At 38.5% G+C, this 18,031-nt stretch overlaps 1 protein-coding gene across 11 annotated transcripts in view; it reads left to right on the plus strand.

The window, feature by feature from the left end:
- Positions 1-18,031, plus strand: part of RBM33 (RNA binding motif protein 33) — a 140,000-nt gene that overhangs the window by 44,896 nt on the left and 77,073 nt on the right. For all 11 annotated transcript variants that reach the window (XM_055269800.2, XM_055269801.2, XM_063642378.1 and 8 more), the window contains one exon: positions 13,029-13,200. In XM_055269800.2, the coding sequence (XP_055125775.1) occupies positions 13,029-13,200 (172 nt within the window). The remainder of the gene's footprint in view (positions 1-13,028; positions 13,201-18,031) is intronic.

Raw genomic sequence — 18,031 nt, forward strand, 5'->3', positions numbered from 1 at the left:
TGGTTTTAGGTCTAACATGTAAGTCTAGTCCATCTTGAATTAATTTTTGTATAAGGTGTAAGGAAGGGATCCAGTTTCAGTTTTCTACATATGGCTAGCCAGTTTTCCCAGCACCATTTATTAAATAGGGAATCCTTTCCCCATTTCTTGTTTTTGTCAGGTTTGTCAAAGATCAGATGGTTGTAGATGTGTGGTATTATTTTGAGGGCTCTGTTCTGTTCCACTGGTCTGTATCTCTGTTTTTGTACCAGTACCATGCTGTTTTGGTTACTATAGCCTTGTAGTATAGTTTGAAGTCAGGTAGCCTGATGTCTCCAGCTTTGTTCTTTTGGCTTAGGATTGTCTTGGCAATGTGGGACCCTTTTTGGTTCCATGTGAACTTTAAAGTAGTTTTTTCCAATTCTGTGAAGAAAGTCATTGGTAGCTTGATGGGGATGGCATTGAATCTATAAATTACCTTGGGCAGTATGGCCATTTTCACGATATTGATTCTTCCAACCCATGAGCATGGAATGTTCTTCCGTTTGTTTGTGTCCTCTTTTATTTTGTTGAGCAGTGGTTTGTAGTTCTCCTTGAAGAGGTCTTTCACATCCCTTGTAAGTTGGATTCCTAGGTATTTTATTCTCTTTGAAGCAGTTGTGAATGGGAGTTCACTCATGATTTGGCTGTCTGTCTGTCTGTTATTCGTGTATAAGAATGCTTGTGATTTTTGCACATAGATTTTGTATCCTGAGACTTTGCTGAAGTTGCTTATCAGCTTAAGGAGATTTTGGGCTGAGACGATGGGGTTTTCTAAATATACAATCATGTCATCTGCAAACAGGGACAATTTGACTTCCTCTTTTCCTAATTGAATATCCTTTATTTCTTTCTCCTGCCTGATTGCCCTGGCCAGAATCTCAAACACTGTGTTGAATAGGAGTGGTGAGAGAGGGCATCCCTGTCTTGTGCCATTTTTCAAAGGGAATGCTTCCAGGTTTTGTCCATTCAGTATGATATTGGCCTTGGGTTTGTCGTAAATAGCTCTTATTATTTTGAGATACGTCCTAATCAATACCTAATTTATTGAGAGGCTTTAGTATGAAGGGCTGTTGGATTTTGTCAAAGGCCTTTTCTGCATCTGTTGAGATAATCATGTGGTTTTTGTCTTTGGTTCTGTTTATATGCTGGATTACATTTGTTGATTTGTATATGTTGAATCAGCCTTGCATCCCAGGGATGAAGCCCACTTGATCATGGTGGATAAGCTTTTTGATGTGCTGCTGGATTTGGTTTGCCAGTATTTTATTGAGGATTTTTGCATCAACGTTCATCAGGGATATTGGTCTAAAATTCTCTTTTTTTTGTTGTGTCTCTGCCAGGCTTTGGTATCAGGATGATGCTGGCCTCATAAAATGAGTTAGGGAGGATTTCTTCTTTTTCTGTTGATTGGAATAGTTTCAGAAGAAATGGTACCAGCTCCTCCTTGTACTTCTGGTAGAATTGGGCTGCGAATCCGTCTGGTCCTGGACTTTTTTTGGTTGGTAAGCTATTAATTATTGCCTCAATTTCAGAGTCTGTTATTGGTCTATTCAGAGATTCTTCTTCTTCCTGGTTTAGTCTTGGGAGTGTGTATGTGTCCAGGAATTTATCCATATCTTCTGGATTTTCTAGTTTATTTGCGTAGAGGTGTTTATAGTATTTTCTGATGGTAGTTTGTATTTCTGTGGGATCGGTGGTCATATCCCCTTTATCATTTTTTATTGCATCTATTTGATTCTTCTCTCTTTTCTTCTTTATTAGTCTTGCTGGTGGTCTATCAATTTTGTTAATTTTTTCAAAAAACCAGCTCCTGGATTCATTGATTTTTTTGAAGCGTTTTTTGTGTCTCCGTCTCCTTCAGTTCTGCTCTGATCTTAGTTATTTCTTGCCCTCTGCTAGCTTTTGAATGTGTTTGCTCTTGCTTCTCAAGTTCTTTTAATTGTGATGTTAGAGTGTCAATTTTAGATCTTTTGTGCTTTCTCTTGTGGGCATTCAATGCTATAAATTTCCCTCTACAGACTGCTTTAAATGTGTCCCAGAGATTCTAGTATGTTGTGTCTTTGTTCTCATAGGTTTCAAAGAACATCTTTATTTCTGCCTTCATTTTGTTATGTACCTAGTAGTCATTCAGGAGCAGGTTGTTCAGTTTCCATGTAGTTGAGCGGTTTTGAGTGAGTTTCTTAATCCTAAGTTCTAGTTTGATTGCACTGTGGTCTGAGAGACAGTTTGTTATAATTTCTGTTCTTTTACATTTGCTGAGGAGTGCTTTACTTCCAACTGTGTGGTCAATTTTGGAATAAGTGTGATGTGCTGAGAAGAATGTATATTCTGTTGATTTAGGGTGGAGAGTTCTGTAGATGTCTATTAGGTCCGCTTGGTGCAGAGCTGAGTTCAATTCCTGGATATCCTTGTTAACTTTCTGTCTCGTTGATCTGTCTGATGTTGACAGTGGTGTGTTAAAGTCTCCCATTATTATTGTGTGGGAGTCTAAGTCTCTTTGTAGGTCTCTAAGGACTTTATGAATCTGAGTGCTCCTGTATTGGGTGCATATATGTGTAGGATAATTAGCTCTTCTTGTTGAATTGATCCCTTTACCATTATGTAATGGCCTTCTTTGTCTCTTTTGATCTTTTTTGTTTTAAAATCTGTTTTATCAGAGGCTAGGATTGCATCCCCTGCCTTTTTTTCTTTTCCATTTGCTTGGTAGATCTTCCTCCATCCCTTTATTTTGAGCCTGTGTGTGTCTTTGCACGTGAGATGGGTTTCCTGAATACAGCACACTGATGGGTCTTGACTCTATCCAATTTGCCAGTCCGTGTCTTTTAACTGGAGCATTTAGCCCATTTACATTTAAGGTTAATGTTGTTATGTGTGAATTTGATCCTGTCATTATGATGTTAGCTGGTTATTTTCCTCGTTATTTGATGCAGTTTCTTCCTAGCCTCGATGGTCTTTTCAATTTGGCATGTTTTTGCAGTGGCTGGTACCGGTTGTTCCTTTCCATGTTTAGTGCTTCCTTCAGGAGCTCTTGTAGGGCAGGCCTGGTGGTGACAAAATCTCTCAGCATTTGCTTGTCTGTAAAGAATTTTATTTCTCCTTCACTTATGAAGCTTAGTTTGGCTGGATATGAAATTCTGAGTTGAAAATTCTTTTTTTTAAGAATGTTGAATATTGGCCCCCACTCTCTTCTGGCTTGTAGAGTTTCTGCTGAGAGATCCGCTGTTAGTCTGATGGGCTTCCCTTTGTGGGTAACCCGACCTTTCTCTCTGTTAACCCTTAACATTTTTTCCTTCATTTCAACTTTGGTGAATCTGACAATTATGTGTCTTGGAGTTGCTCTTCTCGAGGTGTATCTTTGTGGCATTCTCTGTATTTCCTGAATTTGAATGTTGGCCTGCCTTGCTAGGTTGGGGAAGTTCTCCTGGATAATATCCTGCAGAGTGTTTTCCAACTTGGTTCCATTCTCCCAGTCACTTTCAGGTACACCAATCAGATGTAGATTTGGTCTTTTCACATAGTCCCATATTTCTTGGAGGCTTTGTTCGTTTCTTTTTACTCTTTTTTCTCTAAACTTCTCTTCTCGCTTCATTTCATTCATTTGATCTTCAGTCACTGATACCCTTTCTTCCAGTTGATCGAATCAGCTACTGAAGCTTGTGCAGTCATCACGTAGTTCTTGTGCCGTGGTTTTCAGCTCCATCGGGTCATTTAAGGACTTTTCTACACTGGTTATTCTAGTTAGCCATTCGTCTAATCGTTTTTCAAGGTTTTTAGCTTCTTTGCGATGGGTTTGAACTTCCTCTTTTAGCTTGGATGTTTGTGGTATTTTGAAGTTGGAAAACTAATTTTATTGTTCGTTTTTCCTTGTAATTTATTTCAGTTTTTAGGTAACAATATTTTCTTTATTCTTCCCTGATACTCCATAATATTTATAGCGTATCTTAAAATAGGGAAAGGTTTTGTAGATTTCAGTTTTCAAATGATGGTTACATAAACTTTTATTGCAAGGCAGTTAAAGAATAAGAATGTTAACAAGTATTATCATTGCCTGGGTGCCTTCTGGAAGTGCCTTCTAGTTCTAGATGTTTTTAACTTCAGTTCCTGGACAGTCCTCATTAATATATTAAAACAAAAGAGGGCTACTATAAAAAATGGTGACCTGGCTGGGTGCTGTGTCTTACGCCTGTAATCCCAGCACTTTGGGAGGCCTAGGTGGATGGGTCACTTGAGCTCAGGAGACCAACATGGGCAACATGGCGAAGCCCCATCTCTAGCAAAAATACAAAAAATTAGCTAGGTGTGGTGGCACACACCTGTCGTCCCAGCTACTCAGGAGGCTGAGGTTGGAGGATCACTTGAGCCCAGGAGGTGGAGGTTGCAGTGAGCTGTGATTGCGCCACTGCCTTCCAGTTTGGGTGACAGGGTGAGACCCTCTGTCCAAAAAAAAAAAAAAGAGTGATTTTTTTTAAATTTTGATTTTCAGTGTCTCTTGTGTGGGGGAGGAGGGAGAAAAAGAACGACAAATAATGTGACAGTAATTCAGGACTTGATTAAGCAAATGAACAATAAGTGTATGAAAATATATTCAGTAAAAATTAAAAGAAAATGGAGAATTTTAACCTACTTTAATATTGACAGACCTCAGAATTATTGATCAGATGTAGTCTGATTGACTTGAGGGAGCATTTTGGAAACATTGTCAGGAGACAGTTTTCTGAGGGTCCTTCATTTAGCTGCAGGTTTTGTGAGCAAAGCAAACAAATCACTGCCTATCCTTTGTTCTGGAATACCTTTTCGAGGATTCTGGTGTAGCAGACAGCTACAGATGCAGTGTCTTCCTCTGGAGTCAAGGACAGGCTTGCTGACTGCCCATTGTGACACATTCAGGGTTTCCTGTGCAGAGAGATCCCTCCTATAACACAACCTCCTATGTGGGCAGGGTCACCTGGCTCTCTTCACAAAGCCCAGTTGGGAGTGGGGCCTCTTGGAGCTGGTTCAGAATGCTACTGCTAGTGATACAAATAACATTCTCCTAGTCTCCATATTTCTGACGAAGAGTCTTGGCCTTCTTACAGCTTCCGTGAAATGGTGGCCAACTAACTTGTTAGCTTGCAAGTAGAGTAAAATCTTATACTCTTCACTGTTCTTGACGGTATTAAAAGCTTTAAAGCTCTTGTCCTTGGACTCAACAATTCCACTTTAAAAAATGTATCCTAAAGAATGTGTGTTCAAAGGTATATGTATCAAGTATTTGTTTGCAGCACTGAAAGTAAATGGAAGCAGTGTATGGAAGACTAAATCATGGCCTAGCCGTAAAGTGTAGTGCAGTGTATACCAAGTGTCGTCTTAGCTCTATTTGGCTTGGAAAGGTGCTCGTGATGCATTAAGTGTAAAGAGCAAGATGATAGAATTCTTCTCCCCTTCAGCGCCCCCTGTAACTGCAAATCTAAATGTGTGTGTGTAATTCTCAAGAAAAAGTCTATGTAGTTGCAGATGGAAATGGTAATAATGATTACTGCTAAATGCTGCAGTTATTTAGTCTTTGTATTCCAATATTTTCTGATTTAAAATTTTTTTTTACTATAAGCAAAATAACTTTTATAAGTAAATATTCTTTTCCTTTTTTAAATATGAAGAGACAGGGAAACATAGGGTAGTTAAAATGCCGACCCTTGAATTTGGAAGGCAAAGAGCTAGAAGTTGCATTTGTTTCACTCTTGTGATTTTTTGTTTTTTTTTATCCTTTCCTTGATGGTTTTAGTTTACTTTGTTTATGTTGCTTGCTTTTGTGATGACGGCAGGTTTTTTGTGATGCTCTTGATCTTAGGACTTTCAGTTGTCCTTCCTGGAGGCTGGTGATGTGCTGGTCTTTTCCACTAGCAATAAATATTTTGGGCTTTTTTTTTTTTCCCCGGCTGCATTGTAGAATATTAGTCAATGAGATAATTATTGGGAACTCGTGTGCATAATACTGTTTTAAGTGCTGAGAGGTAGAAGTTGCTAGTATTTCAACTTTTGTAGGATTTGGTTTTGAAGGGCTTGTGATCCATCTTTTTTAGAAGTCTAAATAAACTGTGTAGTCCTCAGGGAGGAGTACCATTTTTAATGTGCCACATATCCCTCTGTTTTGGTGTCTTCCTAGTTCCTGGACTCCTTTTCCTAAATATCTGCGTTGTTGCTGAGCATCCCGTTGTGCTCCATCCGTGTTGCCGCACGCCTTGCTCTGCATTGCTTAGGACTGGCAGAAAGGGTGTTGCCGTTTTCCAGATGACTTCATTCTAGGAGCTCTGTTAAGGTCTATATTAGAATCTTAATTATAGAACTTAAAAGCAATTAATTAATTTTAATTGAACAGCCTATTTTAGGTGACTCCTTTTATTTAACTAATGTTCTTCCTTGGTTCATATAGAGAAATCACTATATTTGAAACAAGTTAGATCTAATTATAAAGACTAAATATCAATCCTTTATAGTTATGCAGCCACATTAGTGCTGGTTATGCCATTGTCTTCTAACATAGTTATTTAAAAAGACTTGCCATTTTCAGATAGTTTTGGCATGTGTAGAGGAAGAAATGAGAGAAGCTTTAAAAACATATTTGCACCATTTAAAATACTTGTGAAATGGTGATAATGTTTACATTTAGAGATAAGCATAGATGTAAAGTGTACAGTAAGTTTTGATCCACGTGTACATCCAAGTTACCATCCCTTGGTTGATAAGGAACAGTTCCATTACGCAGAACGTTTTTGTCTATTCAGTCCTGACTCCTCAGAGTAAAGCTGTTCTTATTTCTATACCTAGATTGGCATTTCCTAGTCTGCAACATCACCTAAATGTAGTCATATAGTGTGTGTGCTCCTGTGTCTTGCTTCTGTTGCTCAGCATGTTTTTGAGATTCATCCAAGTAGTTGTGTGTATTAAAAATTTATTCCATTTTATGGATGTACCCCATTTGTTCATTCTCCCAATGATAGACATTTGGGTTGTTTCCAGTTTTTTTGTTATTGTAAATAAAGCTACTAAAAGGATCATATTATCCATCTTTTTGTGGACGTATGTTTTTGTTTCTCTTGGTTATTAACAAGTAGTGGAATTGCTGAGACGGTCTGGAGGTATGTTTACTTTTATAACAAACCGCCATTGGTTTTCCAAAGTGGCTGCACCATTTGGTACTTCCACCGGTACTGTGGGGGAGTCTCCATTGTTCCTCATCATTTTATGTTGCCAATCTCCTGATTTAATCCTTCTAGTGGGTGTGTCATCGTGGTTTTAGTTTCCATTTATCTGACCTCTAATGATGTTAAGCACCATTCCATGTGCGATTGGACTTTCGTATATCTTCTTTGCTTCTAGTTTTAGTCTCTCAAAAAAAAGTGGGTTGTCTTTTTGTTTCTATATATGCTATATATATCCTATATATTTTTCATATAGAAGATATGCTGTCTGTACATGTATTTTCTACATGTGTCTTCTCTGGAGAATATGTATGCATACATACTGCATATATTCTAGATAGAGATAGATAGTTGTCTGTATATTCTGGGTATCATTCCATTGGGAGATAATTTCATATTACGTATTCGTATTGTAAATATTTTCTCTGAGCTTGTGGCTTGTGTTTTCATTTTCTTTTTTTCTTTGAGACGGAGTCTCACTCTGTCGCCCAGGCTGGAGTGCAGTGGCATGATCTCGGCTCACTGCACCCTCTGCCTCCCAGGTTCACGTGATTCTCCTGCCTCAGTCTCCTGAGTAGCTGGGATTACAGGCACGTACCACCACACCTGGCTAATTTTTTATATTTTTGGTAGAGACAGGGCTTCACCACGTTGGCCAAGCTGGTGTTGAACTCCTGACCTCAAGTGATGTGCCCACCTTGGCCTCCCAAAGTGCTGGGATTACAGGTGTGAGCTACCATGCCCGGCCTCATTTTCTTAAATATGTCTTTTCATGAGCAGAAAATTTTAATTTTGTTGAAGTATGAAGAATTTTGTGACCTTAGAAATCTTTGTTTACTCCAAAGTTATTATCTTGTTTTCTTCTGGACACTTTACAGTATTAATTTTAGTTAAGATTATGATCTGTCTCAATATGTGCGTGTGTGTGTGTGTCTCTGTGTGGTATGAGCTTCCATTTTTTCCATACGTTTTTCTAATTGTTCACCACTATTTGTTGTAATGACTTTCCTTTCCCTTTGGAGTGCCACAGTGCTTGTCCTGACAGTAAAATTAGGTTTTAGTCTCTTTCTGGTTCTCGCGTTGTTTTTGTATCCTTATATCAGTACTATACAGTCTCGATTAGTGTAACATGAAAGCATGTTGTGTAAATCCACTAATTTTATTCTTCCTTTAATTATTTTGTCTATTCATGGTCCTTTGAATTTCTGTATAAATTGTGGAATGGAGTTGTGAATAACTACTTAAAAGTCTGGTTAGGATTTTAATAGAGAATGGATAGTGTTTTTAAATCACATTGGGAGAAACTAACATCTTAATAATCATATTGCCTGTTAATAATGACAGTTTAAAAAATCTTCCTTTTCAGTCTATATCCATTTCTTTCTTTCTTTCTTTCTTTCTTTCGTTCTTTCGTTCTTTCGTTCTTTCGTTCTTTCTTTCTTTCTCATTGACCTCCGGTACTCCGTGACTAGAAACATTCAGGACAGACGTTCTTGCCTGTTCCTGATGTTAGGGGGAAAATGTTTATTTCATCATTAAGTATGCTAGCTGTATGTTTTTATATCAGATTGAAGAAGTTCTTTTCTATTTTGAGTTTGCTGGGATTTTCTTAAAAATCAGAAATGGGTATTGAATTTTGTTGATGCTGCTTTTTTGCATCTACTGAGATAATTATATGGCTTTTATTCCTTATTGTGAATTAAATTAACTTAAAAAAATGATGAACTATGTTTCAGATTTTATTTCCATTTGACTGGTTTTTCTCTTCATGGCCTCTCATTGGTCTGGGACCCAAGCCACGTACCCCATTTGTTGTCTCTCCATTCCCCTTTGTTGTGTGACAGTTTCTTAGTGTTTCCCTGTATTTCATGACCTTGACAGCTTTAGGAAGTGCTGGCTGAGTATCCTGTACGATGTCTCCCAATCTCGGTTTGTTTGACGCTTTTTTCATGATTAGCTTGAGGTTGTGGATTTTGTAAAGAACCCTATGGAAACCTTGTGCCACTGGGCACATGACATCCACAACGCCCCGGCAGCGCCCACCCTGGTCATTTGGGTCAGGCAGTGTCTGCCAGTTTCTCTTTCCTTATTCAGTTCTTTGGAAACAAGTCACTAAGTCTAGGCTACCTTAAGGGGATGGGGTTCTGGGGAGAGGGGAGGAAAGGAACTTAAGCCCCACCTCGTGGAGGAGGAGGAGGAGGAGGAGGAGGAGGAGGAGGAGGAGGAGGAGGAGTATCTCCGTAGATTTGGAATTCTTCAGGTAAGATTTGACTGATTTTTGAGTGTTAAATCAACCTCATGTTTCTGGATAAACCCCACTTGGTTGTGATGTATTAACCTTTTTATATTTGGTGAGATTCCGTGTACTTTTACTTTTAAAAAGGATTTTGTTTCTGTATTAATGAAGGACACTGGTCTGTAATTCTTTTTCTTCTAATTTTTGCACAGTTTGCTTAGTCTTTCCAACCCATAAATTTTCACTGTTGGTAGAATGACTTTCATTTTTATTTGATGATGTATCAATTATTCTATCAATAAGCATTAAAAACTTAGTGAACTTTTTGTAAGGAATGTTTTCTCTTTCTCTCGCGCTCTGTCTCTCTACATATATATATATAGACTGTGTGTTTGTGTGTGTGTGTGTGTGTGTGTGTGTGTGTGTGTGTGTGTGTGTTTTAGAGAACTACCCATTGTTTCTGTTTAGATTTTGGGATAGAATATTGAATTTTCTTTCAGAACACTGAGATCATAGTTTCATTTCAGAATTAGCTGGAGAACTTCAAAATATATACAAGTCTGAGTATCGTTCCCTCTTTGCTTTTCCAGTTCTTTCTACATTTACGAAATAAAGCCTAAGTGGACCTCTCTGTTTTTTTAAGTACTTTGATGGTGATTTTCATATGCACTATGTATTAAGAATTAAAAATAAATCTTTCAGGTTTTCACAATAAGTCAGTAACTAAAAATCAAACCTTTGACTATTTTTGGTAATGTCTATAGTGAAATGAAAAATTTACATGCACATTTAAATGTTTACACAACATAGTCTTAGGATAGTTTGATTTTTGTGTTGTAGCAGCACACTACCCACCAGTGGAATGTAGCTTGTCAATGGCATGCTAGGTAATATTTGTTAAAAATTATACAGAAGGCCAGGCATGGTGGCTCACGCCTGTAATCCCAGCACTTTGGGAGGCCGAGGCGGGTAGATCACGAGGTCAGGATTTCGAGACCAGCCTGACCAACATGGTGATACCCCATCTCTACTAAAAATACAAAAATTAGACTGGCGTGGTGGTGGGTGCCTGTAATCTCAGCTACTCGGGAGGTTGAAGCAGGAGAATTGCTTGAACCCGGGAGGCAGAAGTTGTCGTGAGCTAAGATTGCGCCACTGCACTCTAGCCTGGGCAACAGAGCAAGACTCTGTCTCAGGGAAAAAAGAAATTATACAGAAGGTCAGCATTTTGGCAGACAGGTTAATTTTCTAAACCATATGGTCAAGGGAGATGGATTTTTTAAGCCCCGTATTTAGAATAAGAGACTGAAGAATTAAGTCTAGCTCAGTGAATGTTGTCAAATGGTCTGCAGTTCAGCAAGTCGTATCAGCTGTGTTTGGTGTCTGTCAGTTTAGTTTCCCTAATCTTTGATGTAGTTCAAGGATTAACTGAGCCCCAAGATTTGGACCAGAAGTTTGCATTCTAGGAAGGTTCCATCACTCAAAAATACTCCTCGTGCTATCCTTTTGTGGCCATACCTTTCCTTCTTTCCTAACTACTGGTTACCAGTGTAATTTTGTTCCTTGGAGAATATCATATAAATGGAATCATTGCAGTGTATAACCTTTTGAGATTGACTTCTTTTACTCAGTATGATGATGCCTTTATGATTTTATCCCTGTTACATCAATAGGTCATTCCATTTTATTGCGAAGTGGCATTCTGTGGTTTGGATGTACAACAGTTTATCCATTCATTCATTGAAGGACATTTAAGGGTTTCCAGTTTTAGTGATCCTGAGTAGAATAAACATTTTCCTATAGGTCTATTTGAACATAAGGTATCATTTCTCTAGGGTAAATATCTAGGAAGAAACAATTTTCAACTCATCTTTATCCTCTTTAGATTCCTTAGATGGAGATTTGGATGCAGAATAAGCTATATTAATTTCAGTGCTGTCTTGTTTTACATTAAACTTATTTGGAAAGTCTTTAAACTGTGCTTACAGTTGCTAGTAGTTGAATTGAAGATGACTTTGTAGAATCTTTGCTTTGTTGGTAGTGATTTCTTTTACTCCCTTTTGGCCTTGCTACCCTACTCAGTGTAGTCTGTGTACCTGAAATGTTGGTGTCACCTGGGAGCTTGTTAGAAAGGCAGAACCCCAGGCCCCACCCTGCATCGGCTGAGTCAGAATCTGCTTTTCAACATGATTCCCACTGATGACTGGGCATTGAATTGGAGAAGTGCTGCTCTAGAGCATCATGGGAGTGGAGAAGAGGCGTCCTGAGGAAGCTGGCTTTGGTTCTGTTGGAAAGTATGGTGCAGCACGTACCTTGCAGGCATCCATTCTGATTTCAAACACTCAGTAGTACAGAAAAAATGGTATCAAACCAGCAAAAATCCTGAGATTTTGGTACTTTAAAATTCTGCAGTATGCTGGACGTCAGCATACTGAGTGGGGGTGTTGTAACTGTCAGGCTTAAGGTGAAAGTTGTAGTTTACGGTTGTCATCTGCTCTTCAGGCATTTGCGCTCTGGAAGATCTTTCTCCACTGGGAGGATTTATAGTAGAGTGTGTGCATTTGTAGTTGGTCTTTTTACATAGAAAATACTGAAAACAGCAAGAATATAAAATGATTGTGTCGTTGGTTTGTTTTCATTTTTTTCTTGTGCATTTTCTAATAAAGTTCACTGTTACTTCTATTAAGAGTAAATAACATTTGCATATTACAAATCATGAGACTAAAGGAGCAAATATATTCTTCTTACATTGGTAAAAAGTATCTAAATTAACCTTGCTCTTTGTAGGTACTTATTTTATGTCTAAGAGTGGGTCACAGAGACTGATCTGAGGTGAGAGGTGATTCTTTCACTAGGAACATGAGTGACACTTGGCAGTAAGAATTGTCCACAAAGAAATTACTTTTAATTTGGGCTGGGGTTAGGGAAAATTTTTGTAGGGAATACTGATATAATAAAATTTCAGATAAAAGCTGGTTTTAGTGTGAAGACATGACTGAAGAAAAAAAGTTTCTCCTTTTCAATAGTCTCAGTCAAAGATGGTGATAAATTAACTCTAGACAGTGAGATTGAAGTAAAAAGGAGTGAGAAATGATGAAAGAATTTTGGAGGCTGCATCAGTACAACAGCACATTTGGACTGCTTGTCTGGCAATGAAGGGGAAGGTAGATGGGGTCAGGAGTTATAAAATGTTGAGCCTTTAAGTTACAGTAAACTCATAGAACTTTAGTGTGAGTTTAATTAATACATTTAACTTCACTGTGATCTGTATTAAACTCAAAGCAATAAGTCCAGCAGGAATTTTTGTAATTCGTTTATTCTCAGACGTGTAAGCAGCAATGATGTGTAGGACTTTGTCTATTAATTGCAAGCAAGAATTTGACCTTTTTTTTTTTTTAACATTAACTGTTAATGTTTAAGGTTATTTTCTCCTGGAGTCAGTTTAGGGTTTCATGTGGCCTTTTAACAGGACGTTTTGCAGTATTTTTTACAACTTAAATATAAACAATTAAATATTTTAGCATTCTTTAATATTTAATTCAAAAGAATATGAACTCACTGTCCTTTTTTTGCCTTGTGTGTCTGCAATGTAGGGAGGTATGGAAACATTGGAACTTCAAAAGGACATCAAAGAAGAATCAGATGAAGAAGAAGAAGATGATGAAGAATCTGGACGATTACGTTTCAAAACTGAAAGGAAAGAAGGAACAATTATTAGGCTCTCAGATGTAACTAGAGAGAGAAGGAACATTCCAGAAACTTTGGGTAACTTTTTTGCCTGTCTCCCATCCTCCTTCACTCTCATTTCAACTTCCTCCATAGTATTGTTGTAATTAATCAAAGTAGGCAAAGAAGGTTGACTAGGTAATTGTGGCTGCCATCCGGAGAGTGGCTGGACTTTGGAGTGAGTGCTGTTATGGTACTGTAAAACTCATTCTTTAAAATCATTGCTGTTTATGGATTTAAAATGCTTGAATAAAATGTTTAAGATAATTTAAAAATTTTTTTTTTTTTTTTTTTTGCTGCTCTTGTACATACTATGAGGTTCTGGCTGGTCTTGAAAAGGTGGCATGGGGATGGTAGCTATGGGGCCATGTTGACCCTTCCCAAGACCCTGAGGTTGTCAGGACGAATTCTGGACAAGACTGGTTTATATTTTGTACCTTTTAGTGTCTTCATAGCTGTCTTTTTTTGTGTGTTTTCTGCAGTTCCTCTGACTTTAATGAGACAGGTTGACTCGTTTATAGAAATAATCACTCTGAGCAAAGCTTGCTGTGTGAAAGGTCTACTACAGACTGCTGCTGATTCACAGAGACTTTTAATAGTGACCCTACCCCTCATTATACAGTGTTTTTCAATGTCCACTGCAAAGAATAAAGCAGTGATTCCAAATTTGAGTGAGCGTCAGAATCTCAGAGGACTTGTTAAAACACAGATTTTAGGACCTACTCGCAGCTTCTCTGATTGATTAGATATAGGGTAGAGCCCAAAATAGTTGTATTTTTTTTGTTTTGTTTTTGAGACAGAGTCTCGCTTTGTTGCCCAAGCTGGAGTGCAGTGGCACAATCTTGGCTCATGGCAACCACTGCCTCCCAGGTTCAACTGAGTCTTCTGCCTCAGCCTCCCGAGTAGCTGGGTCTACAGGTGTGTGCCACCATGCCCCGCTAGTTTTTGTATTTTTAGTAGAGACGGGGTTTCACCATATTGTCCAGGCTGGTCTTGAACTCCTGACCTCGTGATCCACCCTCCTCGGCCTCCGTAAGTGCTGGGATTACAGGCGTGAGCCACTGCGCCTGGCCTAGAAAGTTGTGTTTCTAATGAGTTCCCAAGCAGTGCTGCTCCTGCACTGGTGCTTCCAGAACCACTGGGATATTGTCCTTCTAAGGAGGAGGGCAGGCAGGAGGGCGGGAGGACACGGGCTCTGCCTGCCGTCTGGTCTTGGTCTAGATAAGAATCAAGACTTACCTTTCATGATTACTTTTATTACTTTTTAAAACCATTATTCATAGTCGTTTTTTTGTCCAGAACATGAGCCTGATACGAATTCTGTGGGAGGACACTAAGCTCCAAAGATGCACGAGTTAGCAGTAGTCAACCAATATTATCTTAATTTACTAGGCAAGATTGTTCAGAGAGATTCTTCTAGAATCTTTGTTCTCTCTTTCTTTGTGGTCTAGTTTACTACCACTCCATCTTGTGGCCCAAGATTTCCCTAGACTTTTTTCAAGTTATGATATGAAGTTGCCAGTTGAGCTGAAGCAGATTTCTTAGAAGCATCTTTAATTTCTAAGAAATAGAGTCTGGCATTGGCCTTAGGTGAAAGATGGAGCAAAGGTCTTAAAACAGAAGGATGGGAATAAACAAAATACGTCAACAGGAGGAATTGGTAATATCACAAAACAGTCTACTTGAGCAGAGACATGTCAGTCTTGGCTTGGGATGAGATGAACAAAGGAAAGCTCTCCATACCTGGCAGAATACTAAGGAATTCTAAGGGCAACCCACAGCCACTACCTGGAAGGTATAAAGCTTCCTGAACTGGGGAGGGATGGAGGAAGAGAAGGAGTAGTCATCACTACTGCTTCTTTTGTTGGGTCTTGTTATCTGGGCTGTGGCTTTGGTTACATACATTTAAAACATGATGTATAAAAGCATAGTCACTGAGAACTCCCCAGGTAGCTACAAGTTCTAAGACTATTAATTCACTTGCTAGACAGCATTACAAATGGGGGCCTTTCCCCGACTCTGTAGTCTGCTCCCTGTCGGCCGGCTGTGGATTTCGTGGCTCGTCTTCCCTCTTCTGTACCACCCTGCCCTGATTTGTGGTGCCTCTCTGCCTTTCCCACCTCCCTGGTTTCCAGCTGTGTCATCTCATCCCTGTTCATTGTGCTTCCACCCAGCCACTAGTAACATCCTTGTTCTGCAGTGATGGTCAGCTTGCATGTGTGCTTAGTGTCTATTTCAGTCCTGCATCTCTTTCTTCTCAGGACTTTCCCTCATTTTGTTCTTTCCAAGGTCATTGACAATTTCGTGTATTTAAATAACTTGTATTAAATCTGTTTTGCTTTTTAAGGCATCTGGCAACTTTATGTTCATGTAATTCTGGGACAAGAAGCTGGAAAGGTTGGTTTGTGGTGGGCAAGTCCTCTCCTTTGAATTATGGGGGAAGAGTATGAGACCCTTAGAGGCAGAGTAGCTATAAACATATGCAGCTTGACTAGTGACCATTCTCGGAAACAATAAAAAAGCACTTAACTGCATTTGTGTAGAATGTGGTTGTTTGGCAAGATGATAGGGCAGGTGAAACCATAGTTAAAAGTACCTTTTTCTGTTCTTTATTACTTAAGAAAGCTTGGTGCTTGGAAACGTGAGTTTCAGATAACTGTAAAGTTAGGATTTTTCCCAACACAAAGGAGGATTTTTCTGTCCATCAAAAGATTGGTTTCCTAAAAAGAGTGAATTCTCTTGTTACCTTCAGCACCTCCCCCCAAACAAAAGATGAATTTTATATCTGAGGAAATACGTATTGAAAAAGAGATAATGCCTCAGTATTTGGTAAACTAGACATTTGAATACATTTTTACACATCAGTTTATTTGTGTGCTCTTAGAGATCAAAATAAAAAAACCTGAACAGTCTCAGGTTCTCTGTAGAAATAATTGCATTTATTTGATTGTGTAAAGCTGTTTGCCTACTCTGTAATGGGATTAAAATATTTTGCCACCAGAGTACCTGTTGTCTTATATGAGGTGTACTTTTTTTTTTGTTTTCGCTGATATCATCGTTAGTGTTGAGAACACTTCATTCTTTAAAAGGGAGAATCAAGTGATGCACTGGTATCCCCAATTTCTGACTCTAAAAGTTTACATGTGAAACGACTTCTCTTCCAAGCTAGGAGGGAGTTTTGGTTACTTTTAGTCTTTTTGCACATTCACATCTCTGTGAAAAACATTCATACATATGACAGCCTCAGCAGTTAAGGAACAGTTTTATGCACAGTTGTTGATTGGTATTTTGAATGCAGATTGGATTAGAAGTAGAATTCTGGGCTTTCATCTAGGTTAAGATCTTAATTGACTAGCTTTTTTTGCTCTATCAGGATTGTGGAAATTAAACCTTACAGAAAAAGATTTGAGTGACAGTGTTCTCAGTTTTCCCAAGGATGGTACAGAACTACATACTTAGGAAATAAATTAATTCATTACATACAGAGGATGTCATAGGGTGTAAGTGCTGAACTCCCTCCTGGAGCTCAGTTGAGCCAGGCAACAGAGCAGGCACGTGTAAGGAATGGTTCGCTGTGAAAATGCCAGTCGCCATTTCTGAAGATGGTGTCACTGACCAGTGTCCCCCAGTTGCCAGTCCTGCAAGCTGAGAGCTCTCTTTTCATCTAGGAGGTAGCCCTTGGATTGCCTTAGAAAGCAGTTGTAAGTCATAAATGAAAGACTGCATTTATTTTAGTTAGAAAGACTGCATTTATTTTTAATTCATTATCTGTGAGTAGGCTTCCAGATTATTTTAAGTTTCACTGGCACATGTTACATGTTAAGTTGTTTTTTATTGCTGTAGCCTGAAGAACCTGCTTGTACACCCACAAAATATTCTCTTGAAATAATATCATTAATTTCAGAGGATCTGTGGGAAAGAGATCTTTCTCGGTAGTAACAAACAATTCAGAATTGCTAATGCCAGCAGTAGCTCACTGTTCGAGGGTTTATACTTAATGGTCCTTGTATTTGCAGGGCCTTTAAAATTTTCTTGATTCAGTTGTCTTTTAAAAAAATCTCAGACTATCATTTGTTATTTTTATTTTGCCAAATTGTGTGTTCTGTATGTGTTTCAACTATTATAAAATTATTTGCATGCAAATATATTTTTCTTAACATTTTAGAAAGGGACAGTGCAGTGTAAAACTTTGTTACACTGAGGTATGTATCTCTTTAGAATCTGGACATAGTTCAGAAAACACTTAAAGGGAAATTAACATTTCAGTTGAAGTTACAAATGTAATTTCCATCCTGTCATATTTTGGTGACCTTTTGTGACAGCTTGTCTCAATTGGAGGAAAGCATTTTTACTTGCTGATTAAAGATGTCATTTGAAACCATTTTATTACTGAGGATAGTGAAATTAATCTTGACACTCAGAACCACTAGAAAAATAATTGCTGATTCACTGCGTAAAATGTGTGTGTGAACTAATCATGTAGTCAAGATTAGAATAAAAGTCTATGCTGGTTAAGAAGAGATTAAATTTTCTTTCAAATGGGGTCTAGTTTTATTTGAAGGGGAGAGGAGTACCACAGAAACAATTTCAAGAAAAATGTGGCATAGAGATTTTGGAGGAGTTTGGAGATGATGATGGGATCCAAGGTAGAAGGTAGACTCTGGTAATACTGAAAGCTTACCCTTGGCTGGGGAAGAAGGCAGGAGAAGGTGTCTTGGTATACTCAGTGACATTTTCAGAAAATGTGGCATAAGATCTGTTGTCCCAATTTAGCTAGTGTTGTAAAAGGACCATATATGGCTAAATCATTTTCGTTTCCCTTTAGGAACCTAGAAGAATGTGCCATCTGAAGTTTCTTAGGGCCAGTGCC

This window comes from Symphalangus syndactylus, chromosome 6, assembly GCF_028878055.3.
Source record: "Symphalangus syndactylus isolate Jambi chromosome 6, NHGRI_mSymSyn1-v2.1_pri, whole genome shotgun sequence".
NCBI lineage: Eukaryota > Metazoa > Chordata > Mammalia > Primates > Hylobatidae > Symphalangus > Symphalangus syndactylus.